The sequence below is a fragment of the Notechis scutatus genome, chromosome 1 (assembly GCF_049901735.1).
Source record: "Notechis scutatus isolate UNSWTSFEM ecotype Mainland chromosome 1, rNotScu1.2, whole genome shotgun sequence".
NCBI lineage: Eukaryota > Metazoa > Chordata > Lepidosauria > Squamata > Elapidae > Notechis > Notechis scutatus.
This window is the reverse complement of record NC_142009.1, coordinates 338,282,438-338,300,180: the sequence shown is the minus strand read 5'-3', so window position 1 is coordinate 338,300,180 and position 17,743 is coordinate 338,282,438. Positions and strand designations below refer to the sequence as shown.

The following is a 17,743-nucleotide window of genomic DNA, read 5'->3' as shown; positions in this document are numbered from 1 at the left end:
GTTTTTAATGATACCTATTATCTTGTAAGCAATTGACAAAAGTAAACAAATAAACAAAAAACAAACAAACAAATAAATAAATAAAATCTCCTCTCCTCTCCTCTCCTCTCCTTCTTCTATTCTATTCTATTCTATTCTATTCTATTCTATTCTATTCTATTCTATTCTATTCTATTCTATTCTATTCTATCAATTGTCCTGTCGGGAAATTTCTCCTTAGTTCTAGTTGGATCACTTCTTGATAAGGTTCAATCCATTACTTCTCCTCCTGCCTTCAGGTGCTTTAGAGAAGAGGTTGACAGACTTTTCTCTGTGACACCCCATCAAATATTGGTTCGTGGAGGTCAAATTCACAACTTCAGCATGACTCCATCTGCTCTGGACATGACAAGAAACACAAGAATGTTTTTTTTTTTCCAAATTGGGTGTATGAGAAGCTATTGCTACAAGTACAGAAACTTGCTTTTCCTTGCAATCATCAGAAGTACAGTAATTGTTAGTGTATCCCCTGTAGATTTCTAGATACAAAAACTTCCAAGCTATAAAAACATGTCTGAGTTCTCCAGATGGGGGTAAAAGATGAGACCTTAGCCTGTCTTGCAAAAAGCTCACTCCTGGGTTTGAAGAGACTCACGTGTCTTTGTTTCCTTTATAATCACTGCCCAAACACAGGTAAGAGGAAGCATCTTTGCTGTAAATTTGTTCTGTGGCCATCCAGGTGGTATAGGTGGTGCCTGATCTGCTAAAGCTCTAGTGAAATTTCAAGTTCAACCTTCAAATCAGTTTCTACCTAAACTTTTATTTCTGTCCTAGGAGGGAAGTTGACAAGAATGACCAGGTAGGAATGATGCTATGGTTGATGCTGATGCTCTTCTGGCTCCTGACTCCAACTACAGCAAAGAGGCTACAAACCATGTGTGTGTTCAGGGATTATATCCCATTAGAGGAATGCTACTATAGGCCTGGTGATCATGTTATTGGTGGGAATTTGCCATTGGGAGGCAGTTTGGATTCTACTGTCCCTGAATTTAATACATCAAATCTTCTGTTAGATAATAGGTAAGTTTCAGCTGGACCTCTTTCAAAAATACTTCTTCTAGTATTCTGCACTGTCTTAGTGTAATATACATCTTCTCCTTTTCTCAGTAAAATAGCAAGCTCCAAAAATAAGCCGCAATTCTGAACTTCTGAAAGCTAGGTACTTCAAAATGAATTCTTGTTTGAAAGGAGTAATCCAGATACTAGCCAAAGCAGAGTCGAAGATACCCCAAGGCATACAGGAACAGATAAATGAATGTGGATTTAGTCAACCAAAGAAACAACATGTTAATCCCCTCCCCTTTTCTGGGAACGTATCTTAGAAGAGTTTTTCTAGAAGTTCCTCTCAGAGCTGGAATTTTTCTGGTCACTTCTCCTCTTGCTATCTCTCCAAGAGGTGACAAGGTTCCAGGCATCTGGCTGCAGTCATATATCGTGTGCAAGTTATACAGATTCAATACAAGGCTTAAGATATTCAGGTTACATCAAAAGGGTTACTTGTACCAACTCTCCCCACCCTTCTTCTTCCATTATAGAATGGCAGCATTCAGGTTTAGCTGAGAAAGATCCTTAAAAAAACCCCAAACCCAATTTGGATGTTGCTGCACCAAACCAAACACTGAAGTAAACTCTACAAGCAAACAATCTTGACTGTAATATTCCCTGTATTTTTCACACTATAGACTCATCCCCAGTAACTACCAGCAGATCCTTGCATTGATGTTTGCTGTCTCCCAGGTCAATAAGGATTTTCTTCTACTCCCCAACATCACCCTTGGCTTCCACATCTATGGCCATTTCCAGAGGGAGATATTTATTTCCTTAAACAGCCTCTCCATGCTCTCCTCACAAGGCCAAGTGGTTCCAGGTTACAAATGTGGCTGGAAGGGCACTCTGTTCTCCATCATTGGTGGCCTCAATCCCAAATCCTCAAGGCAGATGGATTCCATCTTCAGCATCTTTAAGGTCTCACAGGTAAGAGAGCTCTCTTGGATACAGTATGGAGTAGACAGAGATCAGAAGGTTACTCAAAAGCAGAGAGGAAAGGGTTGGGGAGGCACATCATGAGCATGTGACTCTTAGTTAATTCTTTATTAAAAAGTGGCCATCATTTTAGTGCCATTTATTCTCTGAATCCGATTGTTAGTTTTTTTCTCTTGCCTTCCAACATACCTCAACCAATAAAAATGTGTAACTGGTGATCCCTAAAGTGAATGTCAACTTTTACTTTGTTTTTGAAAAAATAATTTCATTTTCTCCAGCTTGGTGTTGGCTTTGAGTTCTCTCAGGAAGAGAGAACAGTTTATCCTTCCTTTTTCCGGATTAATGCCAAGGAATCTTCTCAGTATGTGGGTTTAGTCCAGCTGCTGCTGCATTTCCAGTGGAACTGGGTTGGGCTTATTGCCCCTGAAGATGAGAGGGGAGAAGGTTTCATCTCAACTCTGACCCCAATGCTCCAGGAGAAGGAGATCTGCCTGGCCTTTTCTGAAAGGTTGAAATCACATGATTTTGACATTATAAGGAAAAAATTAGTTCTCAGTTTCAAGACTTGGTCAAAAACTGAAGTGATTCTTCTTTTTGGAGACTATGATTGTAGTTTAAGTGTACAGAGAATTTTGTTTCTCCATGTAAAATCAGGCAAGACAACATTTCAGAATGTTTGGATCTTAACCTCCCATTGGAAACTTAGAATGGACGAATCTAAACACACATTGTTATTTGTAAAGACTTTCCATGGAGTCTTGCATTTCAGAGAACACTCTGGGTATGTCTCAGAATTCAATCATTTTGTTCTGTCTTTAGACCCTTTGAACCCACAAGGAGATGTCTTTCTCCCTCTATGGTGGGAAGATGTCTTTGGCTGCAAGATCCATAAATCAGGAGAGATCCCTCCAAAGGGGGAAAAACAATGTACAGGAAAGGAGAATGTGCAGAATCTGCCCAATTACATTTTTGAAACAAGAATGACAGGTGAAAGTTACAATATCTACAATGCCATTTATGCTGTGGCACATGCATTACATGCAATGTTTGGATCCAGAGCCCGAACGACCGTGATGAGGTTTGGAAAGAGGACCCCAAATATCCAGTCATGGCAGGTAATTTCTGTGGTTTCTCAGAGAGGAAGATTCCCATATGCATTTCTTCAGTTACCGATTCAATATCCGCATGTTATCAAATTTATGCATATTAAAGGCAATTGTAAGAAAAATATGAGTTAAGAATAATGTTTTGTTGGAAGAGGTTAGAGAGAGGGGAAAAGAGAAGTGAAGGTTCATTAAAATGTTTAAAAGTATGTCTAGCTAATGTAGGAAATGTAGTCAAAAGATGGGTTTATTTTATCATGTGTGGTGGCCTTGTGATAAAATAAAAAAAAATTATGGGCAAAAATACACAGATGGCTAGAAAAGATAATAGGGAAACATGTAGATTTTATAGCTGAACTATTTTTATTAGGGATGATACCAGAAAAATTTGATCAGAAAAGTATGTATTTAGTATCACATGTCTTAACAGCAGTGAGGATTATTTTTGTACAACATTGGAAAGATGAAGAAAGACCGCAAGAGGAAGAGATAGTTAAGAAGATACTAGACTCTGCAGGAATGGATAGACTTACATTTAAAATAAAGAAGAAAGAAGACACAGAATATGATCAGACATGGAACTTATTTTACCAGTGGTTGGAGAGTAAGAATGGAATCTGTATTGTTAAGCAAATTAAATACCCAGAAAACACATTTATTAAGCACTATGAAATGTAATTAATAGAACATTAATAAAAGTTATTACAAAAAGAAGAAAAAAGAAGAAAGACCTTCATAAAGTCCTGAAAGGCTTCAGTGTTTACCTGGGTTTCAGGAGGTAACCATGACAGGGAGGCAACTGAGACCACAACAACAATCTGTCTATGTTTGAGAAAGAAGCTTCAAGAAGTCAGAAGAAATCCTAGTTGACATATTTGCAGAACAACCTCCATATCCCTCAGCATGTAACCTGAATCTACCTTGTAGAAAGACACTCAATTCATTTGAATCCTGGTTTATGTTTCTATATTTTAACATCCTACGTGACCCTTCCCCCCATTTGTTCAGCTTTATGCTTATTGTACTGCTCAGCTTGTGTTAAAGCAGCCACCTGAGCACATAAAGAAGGACTCAAAATAGTCTTAATGGGTTGTTTGTCTCCAACCCATCAGACTTTTCTGCATTACTGGATAAACATTGAACTTGAACTTGAAGAGAAAAACCAGGGCAAGCATTTCCTTTTCCTTGGGTCCATTTCATCAAACATGGTTCCTGCATTGTGCTCTGTTCGATTCTCAGATAGAAAAAATATCAAAGGAATTGTACTCTGTTCCATACAAATCATTTAATAGTTGCTACAGTGAATTTATCAGTTACAAGACCTTGGGATAAAATAAATATTTAAAACTACATGCAATCAAATATCTTAGGAGGAAAAGCACATGATTAATTTTGGAATGTGGCACTGAAATTTATCATATGTGCTTATTCTGGTAAAGCTTTATTTTAAGAAACCATGATACAAAGGACCAATGATATTTTTTTTGTAGTTTCAGAGTAAATGGTATTACTCCAGATTCCTCAATTCTCCACCAAGAGAATCCTCTAGCTTTTCAGTCATAAATTCATCTTCTCAAAATTGTCACCATGTTCTGATAGAAGCCATAACCGTAGCTCTAACCAAATACTCCTATTTCTAAAGATCACGTTTATTTCAGATTCTCCCCTATTTGGGCAACGTGCAGTTCAACAACAGTGCTGGAGATGAAGTCTCCTTCTCAGAAGATGGACTGGGATCTGCTCATTATGACCTTCTCAATTGGCTTTTCCTCCCCAATCAATCTTTTGTCCCCATGAAAGTTGGGCAAGTGAATCCTGAGGCTCCCCCAGGGCAGGATTTCACCATTAAGTCTGATGGAATTGTCTGGGCAACAAAGGTGAGCTGCAAGGAAATGTTGTAAATTCTGGGAAAGATTAATTCTCTTCCTGAAATGCAGAACATCCTTCTAACTCAATTGAGTCAGAAATCATGGCAGTCATTTCGTGACAAATCTGCTTTTCATGTAACACATTTGAGGTCTGATTTGTGTCATTCCACAAAGGGAACAATTTCTGTTTGAAATGCAGAATGCAATTACAGCAAAAAACAGTGATTTCCATGGACTATTTCTGCTCAGTTGCATCCTCATAGTTCTTTCTTTTAGAAATGCTGTGGTTCAGTCACAAGCCTTCATTTCCAGGATGAAACCCCAGTTCCAATCTCCAGCATCTGTTGGTCGATTGGGAGTTTCACTGGCCTGCATCCCCTAGCAGCTGTTCCTGGTTTTTGATAGACAATGGTGAACAATTTGTTTAGAAGAGATTCTGAGCATAGAAATAGGAATGTGGGAACCAATTAAATAATTCATTGGTATTTCTCTTTCAGACCATCCCCTTTGCCAGGTGTGGCAGGAAGAGGTGCCAGGCAGGAGAAAGGAGAAGATTTCCTGAGGGCAAGCAAGTTTGCTGCTACCAGTGTGACGCTTGTCCAGAAGGGACCTTTTCTAATCAGACAGGTAAACCAGACTTTAAACCTTAATCCTCCAGAATCAAAGGAAGACATTCATTAAATCAATCTATTTTTGTTCTTTTTGTCATTTGTGATGAGATTGATGTCCATTCATACTGCCCTACCACAGAGGACACTTTTCCTAATCCTCAGCAATTGCTATTAGGATAGATTGAGGGCAGAATTTGTGAATCCCCAACATGCATTTCCACTCTAACATCCAATTGGGAAAACCAACTTCCAATGTTTTCCTGAGGTAGTGTGGTGTGTGATCCAAAGGTTTAACTTTTATCATTTAGTGCATGCTTCTTCCATCAGCTCTATCAACCTCTGAGGAAATAGACCTGCCAGAGGAAAAGGAGATCCATCTATTTATACCGTTTTGATAGAGGAGGATCAAAAAATTCTGAATGAACAAATTTGAAGTACAAAGCAGAGAGGTTAAGGAAGGGATATTATACACAGAAATTAAAATAGCATCATTCCTGGATAAAAGATCTGTCATTCTTCTGTTGGTTCCAATATAAAGTGAGAGATAAAAGAGGCAGTAATCTCAACCTGAAGGCCTCATTACCCATGGAAGTGCACATTGAATGGATAGCTGGAATTGAACAAATCCTCATCACTGGTTAATCAGTATCATCATAAATGAAGGATATGCTCTTTTAGATGCCCCATAAATTGCACAGTGGGTTCTTTATTTAATCCCTTTGTAGGTAAGTCAATAGCAGATAGGAAATATGCATATCAAAAGACAAAGAATTTTGATTTCAGATGCAGTTCATTGTGAATCCTGCCCAGAAGACCAATTTCCCAACAAGGACAAGGACCAATGCATTGCCAAGAAGATCCACTTCCTTGCTTACCAAGACACCCTGGGATACATATTAGTTTTTCTTGCTCTTTTTCTATCTGGGATCACTTCTGCAGTCCTGTTGATTTTCTATAAACATCATGACACACCGATTGTCAAAGCCAACAACCGAGGTCTCAGCTACATCCTCCTAGTCTCCCTTCTGCTCTGCTTCCTCTGCTCTTTCCTCTTCATTGGTCAACCAGGGAAGCTCACCTGTCTCTTCCAACAATCTGCCTTTGCCATTCTCTTTTCTCTTGCAGTTTCCTCTGTGTTGGCAAAGACTGTCATGGTGGTTCTGGCCTTCATGGCCACCAAGCCAGGGAACAAGACAAGGCAACTCTTAGGAAAACCATTGTCCAACTCCATTATCATAGCCTGTCCCCTGGTCCAAGCCCTTCTTTGTGCCACTTGGCTGGGAACCTCTCCCCCATTTCTTAACTTGGACTTCCACTCCTTGTTTGGAGAGATCATCTTGGAATGTAAGTATGGTGGATTGACATTTGAAATGAGACACAGGGAACTGTCTCTGAGAAAATGCCAACCCTGAGAGAACTCAGGTAGCAGTATTTATTGAGAAAAAACACAAGCAAAAATACAGTCTGCATATTCAGAAAACAATGACCTCAACACTAGATTACTTCACCAGCATGAGAACACACAATCTTGGAAAGTCCCAGATGTTACCTTGCTAGGATGAGATCATACAGCCACGGAAAGTCTCATGGGAAAGTTTGGAAAGTCCCATGAGAAAGCACAACTGTGTACCTTGAACTTTCACCCATTTTCCTATTCCTTCTAAACTTGCAGAATCAAACAGGATGAGACACTCATGAGCAAAGGTACTCCTACCCCCACCAAGAATGCCCACATCTCCCTAGACTTACTGCTAGTTATACAAAGGCCTTACAGAAAATGATAAAATGATTAATAAAATATATTACCACATTCCCTCCTTTTTTATTTATTCAAAGATAGGGGGTGTTTTAGTGGCATAGTACACAGTTCCCTCATGACCTGATCCCACACGCCGGAAGATTGAGGTACACATTTGTAATAGATTAGGAATACATTGAATAAAACAACATAATAAGATACATATAGCAATAATAATAACAACCCCTTGCAATAAGGAGCGAAACCATGATCCATCAGGAAGCCAGGACCACAGACTGTCCCAGAATGATGCATTAAACCCATCGGCTCCAGATTGATGCTGAGCAATACGATCTTCCATGTCCTGAACAGTTTTTGTAATGTTTGGCTCATAATTATGTATAAAAACACAGCAATGTGAATGAATTAAAGCACAAACTCCTCCTTGGGCAGCTAACATAATATCTAAAGCATATCGATTTTGCAAAGTAACTGTACGAATTTCAGACATTTCTACATTAATCATCTTAATATTCTTTATAGTATCATTAAACATAGCAACAGTAAAATTATTTAAAATATGAATATCCCTATAGTTCATAGCAATTCCCAAAGGCGGGATAAGACCTCGAGAAATTTGTGTCCATAGATTACCTCCCATGGTTAGACCCGAATCCAATTCCCGACGATTTCGGATCCGAACATCAGGAGGTAATGTATCTAACTTATAGATAACCGGAATGACAAACCCCAAAGTACATGTCCCTGACCAATTTGCAGGGATTTGTCGATATGCCCACAGTCCGCATAAAAACCAAAACCCTTCCAGCTGTACATAACCTTGTTGACTTGCCGCTTGCATCAGCTGTTTCATGTCTAGATATTGATACTGGCCAAATGCGTCAGACTCATTTTCCCATTTATCCAAGTTATGTTGTTCTCTGAACCATTTGTCCACTTAATAGTGTAATTGCAGACACTATGATTCCCCAAGAATTGTGAGTTTGTAATGTTTTGGAAACATAAATGTGCTGGAGACTGCAGTGCAGTCTTCACCTTGACCGTGAAGTTCATGGCATATGAAATGTTATGCTTTCCGGTCTGCAAAGTAGACCGATTAAATGGAACTCCATGTAGAGTCAGTCCTTCTCCCACTCTCCCAGGAAGGTGCATACACAACCAACAATTGGTGATGTTCAAGTTTTTGGCAGTTGTGCGCAAATCTTTAATGTAATTATTATCTGTCCACAAATCATCGCCCAAATCTCCGGCACGCTGAACATGCTGTCGCTGCTCTCTCCGCACCCGAGCAGCCCAGGACAGATTAGGCAGAATCAGCAGGATCAGGAACCACAGATGCGCCATCCTGCTCCTCCGAAACTTCCTTCACAGGTGCCTGCGAATGATCAGGTCGAACACACCGACCAGGAACCCAACGAATTTGACCAAGATGTTCAACTGCTGCATAACCACGTCCCCACGTTATCAGCTCAGCAGGAACCCATGCCGGATCCGGAAGGAACCGCACCAACACCCGAGGTCTCACCGCATCTGTAGAAGGAGAAGAAAAATGCCTGCTGGCCGCGCTCGCAGGGGGGTTACCAGACAAATTTAAAAAATTTAAAGTATATAAAGCTAGATTTAATTGATCTTGAATCGCCGTAATTGATCTTGAATCGCCGGAAGCCCCAGGAGCTTCCCTCCTTTTTTATTTATTTTAGTTAACATGGTCTTGAGCATGGCATGTGAGCAACAAAACACACATTCACACGCTGCTCCAAACATCCTTGTAACAGCAAAAGCAATCTTAAAATATCAGGTGATATTCCAGGAGACAAATAAGAACCTGCTACAAAGGGTAACAAATTATACACATACAATGAATCCACTATTAAATTAAAATCCTGATTGTGAAAATTTTGAAAAGCCAAAACTACAGCAGCAAGTTCTGCCTGCTGGGCAGACTTCTGCTCTGAAGTCACTTTTGTATGCCAAATTCCAGATTTATCTTTCCAAACACAAGCACCAAAAACTTTCCCTCCATCAGTAAAAACTGTAGGAGCATCTGATATGCCCAATGGTATCCTTTCTTACATTTTGGACACACTGATTTAGGATGAACACCCTGTCCCATTGATCTCTTATTCTGCTGACTTTGACCTCCTCCAGGAGCCCGACATTGCGCTTTAAAATGTCCAGGCTTCCCACAATTGAAACAATTCCCCTTTTGAGCATGTCCTGTTTGTAAAGCCAGAGCTAAAGTCTCCATGTTAAAAGACTGACTCCCAACCTTCCTACATGCATTAATCAAATCCGCGATTTCTCGCTCTCCACTTGCTACAAGTGGATTTAAAATCTTTCTGCAATCTGTGTTAGCTTGTTCTACTGCTAACTTAAAAAGCAATTCTTTCTGGGCGAATTGATTATCAATTTGTCTTTCTATAGCCAATTTCAGTCTGCTAATGAAATTTTCATAGGGTTCATTGTTCCCTTGTTTGATGTTAGTAAAGGTCTTCTCACCACCTTCGCCGTCAGGGAGAGCCCCTATGGCTTGAAAAATTAATTGTGGGAGAAGAACGAACCCTTCCTCAGGCATACCATCTCTCTGTTGTTCCACTGTTGTAAAATTACCAGCTCCGTAAAGCTGATCTGGGGTAACATTTACTGTTCCCCTCTGGACTGCCAGCTGTCTCCATTTCTGATCTAACACCAAATATTGAGCTGGAGTTAAAATCATATTCAACAGAGCTTTCCAGTCAGCCGGAATCATTTTATTTCCATAACCAACTGCTTCTAACAATGCCTGAGTATATGGCGATCTAACACCATATTCTTTTGCTGCTTGCTTAACTTCCCTCAAAATCCTAAGAGGTAAAGGCTTCCACTCCCGCTGCAGATTTAAGGCAGCATCCATGACAATTTCTACTGGATTAAGTTGAACTTCTACTCCAAACTCCACCAAATCATCTCCTGATAATTCCCCTCTATTCTTTGCTTCTTGAATAGCTGCAGTAACTGCATCCACCTGAACCCTTAAAGGTAAACTCTTATCCTCTGACAAAGTATTTCTAGCGCCAGACAGTCCCCCAGATTTATCTGGAGGTGCCGTCGGCGGCAACAAACGTACCGCATGGTAAAGCGGCAAACCTTCTTCGGGGGTGCTAGGAGCGGTTGTTCATAAGTAGCTAACGCATCCATAATCACCCTCCAGGTTAACAAAATTGAAGAAGGGGCACGAGGTTCCTCGTGCAAAAATTTCCCTATCTTTTTCCAGGACTCTACTTTAATACTACCTCCCTCCGGATATGACTTAATATTTTTCCAAACATACTGTAGTAAATCCTCAATTTCTTTCTTTCCTACAGCACAACCCCTACTGCCAATTCCAAACCCAAAACTATTCCCAATGATCCCTCTCAATTCCCTGATGTGCTCTTTCTGAGCCTTCAAGAGATCTCCCCCATACTCACGAAAAGAATCTATCTTCGTCCAGCGAAGAAGATGAGGGCCCAGTCGACGTCCGCGACGATGAGTATAGGATGCGGGAAACGTATAGCCTTCCAAGCTATCACGTCGGGGTCACCATTTATGGTGGATTGACATTTGAAATGAGACACAGGGAACTGTCTCTGAGAAAATGCCAACCCTGAGAGAACTCAGGTAGCAGTATTTATTGAGAAAAAACACAAGCAAAATACAGTCTGCATATTCAGAAAACAATGACCTCAACAGGAGATTACTTCACCAGCATGAGAACACACAATCTTGGAAAGTCCCAGATGTTACCTTGCTAGGATGAGATCATACAGCCACGGAAAGTCTCATGGGAAAGTTTGGAAAGTCCCATGAGAAAGCACAACTGTGTACCTTGAACTTTCACCCATTTTCCTATTCCTTCTAAACTTGCAGAATCAAACAGGATGAGACACTCATGAGCAAAGGTACTCCTACCCCCACCAAGAATGCCCACATCTCCCTAGACTTACTGCTAGTTATACAAAGGCCTTACAGAAAATGATAAAATGATTAATAAAATATATTACCACATGTAAGCAAGGCTCAACTGTAATGTTTTATGCTGTCCTCTCTTACCTAGGACTTTTGGCTCTTGTCAGTTTCACAGTGGCATTTCTAGCTAGAAATTGCCTGATAGTTTTAATGAGGCCAAGTTGATTACTTTTAGCATGCTGGTCTTTTGCAGCATTTGGATCTCCTTCCTCCCTACCTACCTGAGCACCAAAGGGAAGTCCATGGTGGTAGTGGAGATCTTCTCCATCTTGGCCTCTGGAGCTGGTCTCTTGGTTTGTATCTTTCTTCCCAAATGCTTTGTTATAATACTGAGGCCCCATCTTAATTGTAAAGAAAATATAGTAAGAAACAAGAATTTCTAATTAATGCTAGGATTAGCCTCATTTGTATTTATCTTTGTGGTATATTTAAAATGTGATAATATTTCTAAAAAATGATGTCGTGAAGGAGAAATTTGTCCATAAAAGAATTCCTAATCAAGTTCTGCAACTGCTTACAATATTCCTGTGATCAGTCTTTTGTTTTTCATGTTTTCAAAGTGTCCTTAATGAGGTCCAATGCCCTGTATGTATGGAAAACTTGTTATTAAAGATGTGTTTCTTATTTCAGATATTTCTAAGTTTATATGGCAAAGGAAAGAACCAAGAATTACATACAAACTAGGACAAGATGCGAAGGAAAAGCGGGGTGGGTGGGTTTACCAGACCTGAAATTCTATTTTGAGCCATATTGTCTGGCCTGGTTAAAAGAGTGGGCGAACCTCCAGAATAAGAGACTACCTGAATTAGAGGGCCACGAATTAAGGTTTGGATGGCACAGTTATTTATGGTATGAATATAGTTAAGGTTGATTTTAATAATCACTTTGCTAGAAGTGCAATACTAAGAGTTTGGAATAAATATAAAAGAAGGTTTTATACAAAGTTGTCTCTTTGGATGTCCCCACCCACTCAAGAAGCTTTTTTTTTTTAAAAAAAAAGAATTGGTAGTGAAGCCAGACAGATGGACGTATGGTAACATATTATCTTTCAACTCTGGTGAAGTTACATTAAAGTTGAGGGAAGCATTTGAATTAGACAGTTATGCTTGGCATTGCTTTACATATCAACAACTGAAAGAACGATTTAAATTGGATTTAAATTAAATTAAAATGATTTAAATATATTTAATAAATTATTAGATGATATTTCTTATTATCTCACTTTGCCCCACCTTCTCCTTTAGTGAAAATGTATACAAGTTACTCTATCCTTTGTTCTTGGCTCTTGGCATTTTGATCAGGAGCCCTTTTCCTTGAATAAAAAGCAATCCAATAAAAATCAATCAGAAAACCTGCACTTGTGTGTGGCGTCCATCATTGGCTTCAGCACCTGGCTCAGACCCAAATGGTGGAGAACAGGGTCAATATTGCTAAGATTTATAAAATTTATGAAATTGAATTTGGAAAGTGAACATGTAAAACATTGTGTGATTCAGTGAACAAGGAATTTTCGATATAATGTGATGCTTGAACAATGGAATAATATGTGGTTGAAAGGTTTTATATTTACACTAAACTATAATTTAAAAGAATTTTTTTATAAAATAATGTATCGCTGGTAATTAACACCGGATAAATTATCTAGAGTGTATAAGGATATTTCAAATGAATTTTGGAAGTGTCAAAGAAAGAAGGAACATTTTACAATTTATGGTGGACATGTGATAAAGCAAAGAAATTTTGGAGTAAAATATTATAATACAGAATATTCTTAAAACAAAAATAAAAATGAAACCAGAAACTTTTCTTTTGGGTTTGGAAACTTGGAGAAAAAATTTGGAACTTTTATCTTATTTTGTGTTGACACATAAAAATGGAAGGACACTTTGATTCCCATTATATGAATGGCTAGAGAAGCTGATGAAGTTGGTAGAAATGGCTAAATTGACCATTTTGGTTAAAGCAGAGAATATAAGTACTTGGTTTGCACATGGAGACCGCTTGTGAACTTTGTGCTTAAAGTGGAAAAAAATGAAAAGTTGATTTTGGGTTTTACCGATTAGGCTGATGTTTTTTTAGAAATGGCTAGTTTATATTATTATAAGAAAACAAATAGTTGTAGTTTAATGTTAATGCTTTTTTTTACTGCAACAGAGGGAGTTGGAAGTCATTGTTTCTTCTTTTCTTTTCCCCAATTTCTTCTCACTTTCCTCTCCCCCTTCCCCCCTTCTACTGTGTCTTCCTATTTACTTTTGTGTTTTATCTTATAACCTAGTCAAAAATGTTAAACTGAAAAAAAAGGTGTGTTTATTATTTCAAGGAGGGAATTTTCTTATTTTGTTCCTTATTTTATTTAGTTTATTTTTAAGTTATTTTTTTAAAGGATTGGGTTCCATATCAGTGTTTGTATTTGTGTATGTATAGAAACTTGGGGCTTTATAAAAAAATTTTTTTTGAAATAGCCATGTTTAAATCCTCCCACCCATCAAGATCTGCAGTGCTGCCTCATCAATGTGAGGCTCAGAGTTTCCCTCAGAGGAATTAATGGGAACGCATAGGAGGTGCACACAAAGGAGGTGGAGAGAGCATGAAAGCCAATATTGTCTTGCAGGAGCTGTAACCCAATGGCCCCCACTGGGGCTTTGCAGCCCATGCTGTGCAGGTGGGTCCAAGCACTGGGACTGCCAGGTCGGCCCTCCAACCAGCAGGCAGAGATAGAGGCATGGGAGTGAGGCAGGTGATCAGGCCTGCTGAATGCACCGGGTGGCCGCCCACTCACCTGCCCACTCTGTCCCACCATCTGCTTTTGCTTGCCCATGGCCATCTCAGCTGGGACAGGGCAAGTGGCTGTGTGGCTGCAGGCCAAATTTCATGCCACCCTCCATGCATCTGCTTCCACTTGTTACTGTTGCTTCCACCACAGGGCTCAGCCAGTGCTGTCCAAACCTCTTCCTCCAGCTCCATCAGACACGTGGGATGAGCCTCCCACCCACTGCCCCAACCGCAATGGCCCCACTTTATAGGAAAGGCAGGGAGATCCATCCCCAGGAGGCAGCCAGGACTCCCGTCCCTACTATGCCTCACCAGAGCCCAGCCCCAAAGCTGACCGACATGCCATACACCAGCGCACCTCAGAACCCCACAGCCAGGCCACCCCCACCTCACCTCCTGCCTCATCTTCAAGCAGGGGCACCAACAGTAGCAGCCCCTCCAGCAGGAGACCTGCTGTCCCCCCAACCCAGGATGCCCAGACTGGGCAAGGAGATTGACCCAGCAGCAGCAGCCAGGAGGAGGCAAGTGGGCCCAGGCATCCCCTCAGGGAAGTGGGGTTGTGCTGTGGAGTCCGTTGACACCCTGTGTGGCCTGAGAAGGTCAATGAGGCTCCTCCAGTGGATCAGCTATTCCCACCCCACAACATGAGGGACCACATCCACCCTGGCCATGCTCACCCAGACACCCATGCTCCCCCTGGCTCCCCTGTGGGAAACAACAATCCTGATCTGGCCCTCAATGAAATGGAGTTTGACCACCCTGCTTTAGCTCATGTTGAGTCAGATTCATCCCTCATGTTCCTTCAGCAGAGCTCAAGAGGATTGCATCCCATCCAAGGCCTCTGTAGCTTTCCTATTCCAGGAAGTGGCGGAGGCCTCAGAAGGTACCATGCAGCAGAGCCTGGGGTATAATCCCCATTTCCCTTTGGAACCCCATCAGTGACTAAGAGTGGACTGGCCTCCCTCCATTGAGGGGCAGGATAAAAGTCACCAGGCCATGATCTGGCCAGTTCAAAAGGGACCAGGGTAGCTCCTCCTCAGATCACATTGGAAGTAGTCTGTTTTGAGTTGAGCCAAGAAGGATGGAGGCCATGTTGAAATGCCTCTGAGGCCTGTCCCAGGGATGGCAAATGGACATTGCTCAAGAGCATAAGTCTGGAGAACCCAAGAGTCAACTATGAAATGCCCTCCAGAAGCTCAGACACGGAGGTTGCCATGCAGCAACAAAGTTTTTTGTTTGTTTGTTTATTTATTTATTTATTGGTCAAACATGTAGAAGATAACAAATATAAGTGTGAACATAACCAAGAACAAAGGAAATAAATACAGATAAATGGGGACAGTAAGACAGGAACAGTAGGTACGCTACTGCATTTATGCACGCCCTCTTTAAGGACCTCTTAGGAATACTGATGCAGTACAATAGAAACGATCCCAACTGATCCTGTGAATGAATCTTCAAGAAAAGAATTTCCGACCTGGCAATTTGGGGAGCAGCACCACAAAAGTCCAAAAGAAACACCCAGATGACAATTCCTACCCTTCAGCTGCAGCAACAGAAATTTGCAAGTCATATAAAAAAAATTGCAGTTAATATCCTGAGATTCTTCCTCAAATTCCATTTCTGGCTTGTGCTACCATTCCAAAATAGCACTCATGTTATCTGACCACACTAGGGCATAAGCCAAATTCAAACTTGTGTGCAGGGGTCATTTCCATGCAGGTCAACTACACAACTTCCACCATGACTCCATCTGCTCTGTGAATTAGAAGAAGAGACACAAACATGTTTTCCATTCTGTTGCATGAAGAGAAGCTGTTGCCAAGGGGATAGGACAGTGGCTTTTCCCTGCAATTATCAGAACAACAGGCATTCTTCATGTATTCCCTGTGGATTTCTAGACACAAAGATCTTCCAGGATAAAACTTACTTTAAAAGATACACCTTAGTTCACCAGCTGGCGGACAGAATGTGACACCTTAGTCTCTTGAAAAAAGCTCCCTCCCTGGGTTTGAAGAGACTCATATGCCTTTGTTTCCTCTATGGTCATGACCCAAACACAGGTAAAGAGGAAGCATGGTTGCTGTAAATTTGTCCTGGGGACATCCACTTGGGACAGGTGGTGTCTGATCTGCTAAAGTTCCAGTGAGATTTCAGGAGCAACCTTCAAATCAGTTTATGCATAAACCTTGGCTTTTGTTTTAGGAGGGAAGGTGATAAGAATGACCAGGCTGGAGTCATGCTACTGTTGATGCTGTTGCTCTTCTGGCTCCTGGCTCTAACTACAGCAAAGAGGCTCCAAACCATTTGTGTGTTCATGGAGTATGTCCACTTAAGGAAAACCAACTATAGGCATGGTGATTTCATTATTGGTGGGAATTTTCCCCTGGGAGCCATTGTAAAGTCTCCTGTCCTAGACTTTAATACATTGATTCGTCATCTACATAATACGTAAGTTTCAGCTGGAGGGGAAACATTCAGTAAATTTTTGTTTGTTTGTTTCAAAATCAGGGACATTTTTCAGAAATGCTTCTTTTAGTATTTGCACTGTCCCGGTGTAGTACACATTTTGTGCTTTTCTCAACAAATTAGCAAGCTGTTAAAATGGGCTGGAATTCTCAAAATCTTCATCAGGAAGATGATGATTCCCAACATCACCCTTGGCTTCCACATCTATGGCCATTTCCAGAGGGAGAGAAATATTTTCTTAAACAGCTTCTCCATGCTCACCTCACGAGGCCAAGTGGTTCCAGGTTACAAATGTGATATTCAGGACACTCTGCTCTCCATCATTGGTGGTCTCAGTGCCAAGTCCTCAAGGCAGATGTCCTCCATCTTCAGCATCTTTAAGGTCCCACAGGTAAGAGAACTTTCTTGGATACAGTATGGAGTGGACAAAGATCAAAAGCACACAGAAAATCCAACGATAAACCTAAAAGTAGTTTTTTGTTGGGGTGGGGGATATAATGAGCTTGTGATTCTTATTTTATTCTTTATTAAAGGGTAACCATCATTTTAGTGCCATTTATTCTATATATTAGGGTGTTGGTTTTGTCGTGTCCGTCGCAAGGAATGAGACTCGGAGCCAGTGACTTGGTTTAGCTCATTTATTTGATCTCCGAGATCGGCTCGGATTCCAAAAGAAAACGGCGGCTTTTATTCTTTGGCCGCGGCGGCCGCGGCCAATGGCACCGCTTTGAATCTCCCGCGATTAGTTTCCACCAATCGCGTGAGATTCGCGGCCGACCAATCCGGGCGGCTCACTCGGCCAATCAGTTCACCGTGCGTCTTGTCCAATCGCTGCGCGGTTCTACAAGAATGGTAATGACGATACAGAACACCCCTCCCCTCTTGGTAGGGTCCTACGTAACGTAGTCCCATAAGTAGGCGGGGCTACGTACTTGTCTACTTGACCTGCGCAGATTAGTTGGTGCTTCGCTACCGGCCGGTTCAGTCGGGTTCTGTGTTGCTCCTTGTCCTGTTGATGGAACCGTCTGGAAGGCTGGGCCGGGCCTTTCGTCGCAGCTCCCTCCCGGTCTACCCAGGCTGGTTGAGTTGCGGTTGCCGCTCCCGCCTGGTCTTTCCGGGCTGGTTGAGCTGGCCTGGCTGCTTCTTCCTGGT

General features: G+C 41.1%; 1 protein-coding gene across 1 annotated transcript in view; it reads left to right on the top strand.

Annotated features, from left to right (window-relative positions):
- The first annotated feature begins 4,918 nt into the window (after nt 1-4,918).
- Nucleotides 4,919-17,743, top strand: part of LOC148133592 (vomeronasal type-2 receptor 26-like) — a 274,460-nt gene continuing 261,635 nt past the window's right edge. The window contains exons 1-2 of the mRNA XM_087966387.1: nt 4,919-5,002; nt 5,491-5,620. Of these exons, the coding sequence (XP_087822513.1) occupies nt 4,919-5,002; nt 5,491-5,620 (214 nt within the window). The remainder of the gene's footprint in view (nt 5,003-5,490; nt 5,621-17,743) is intronic.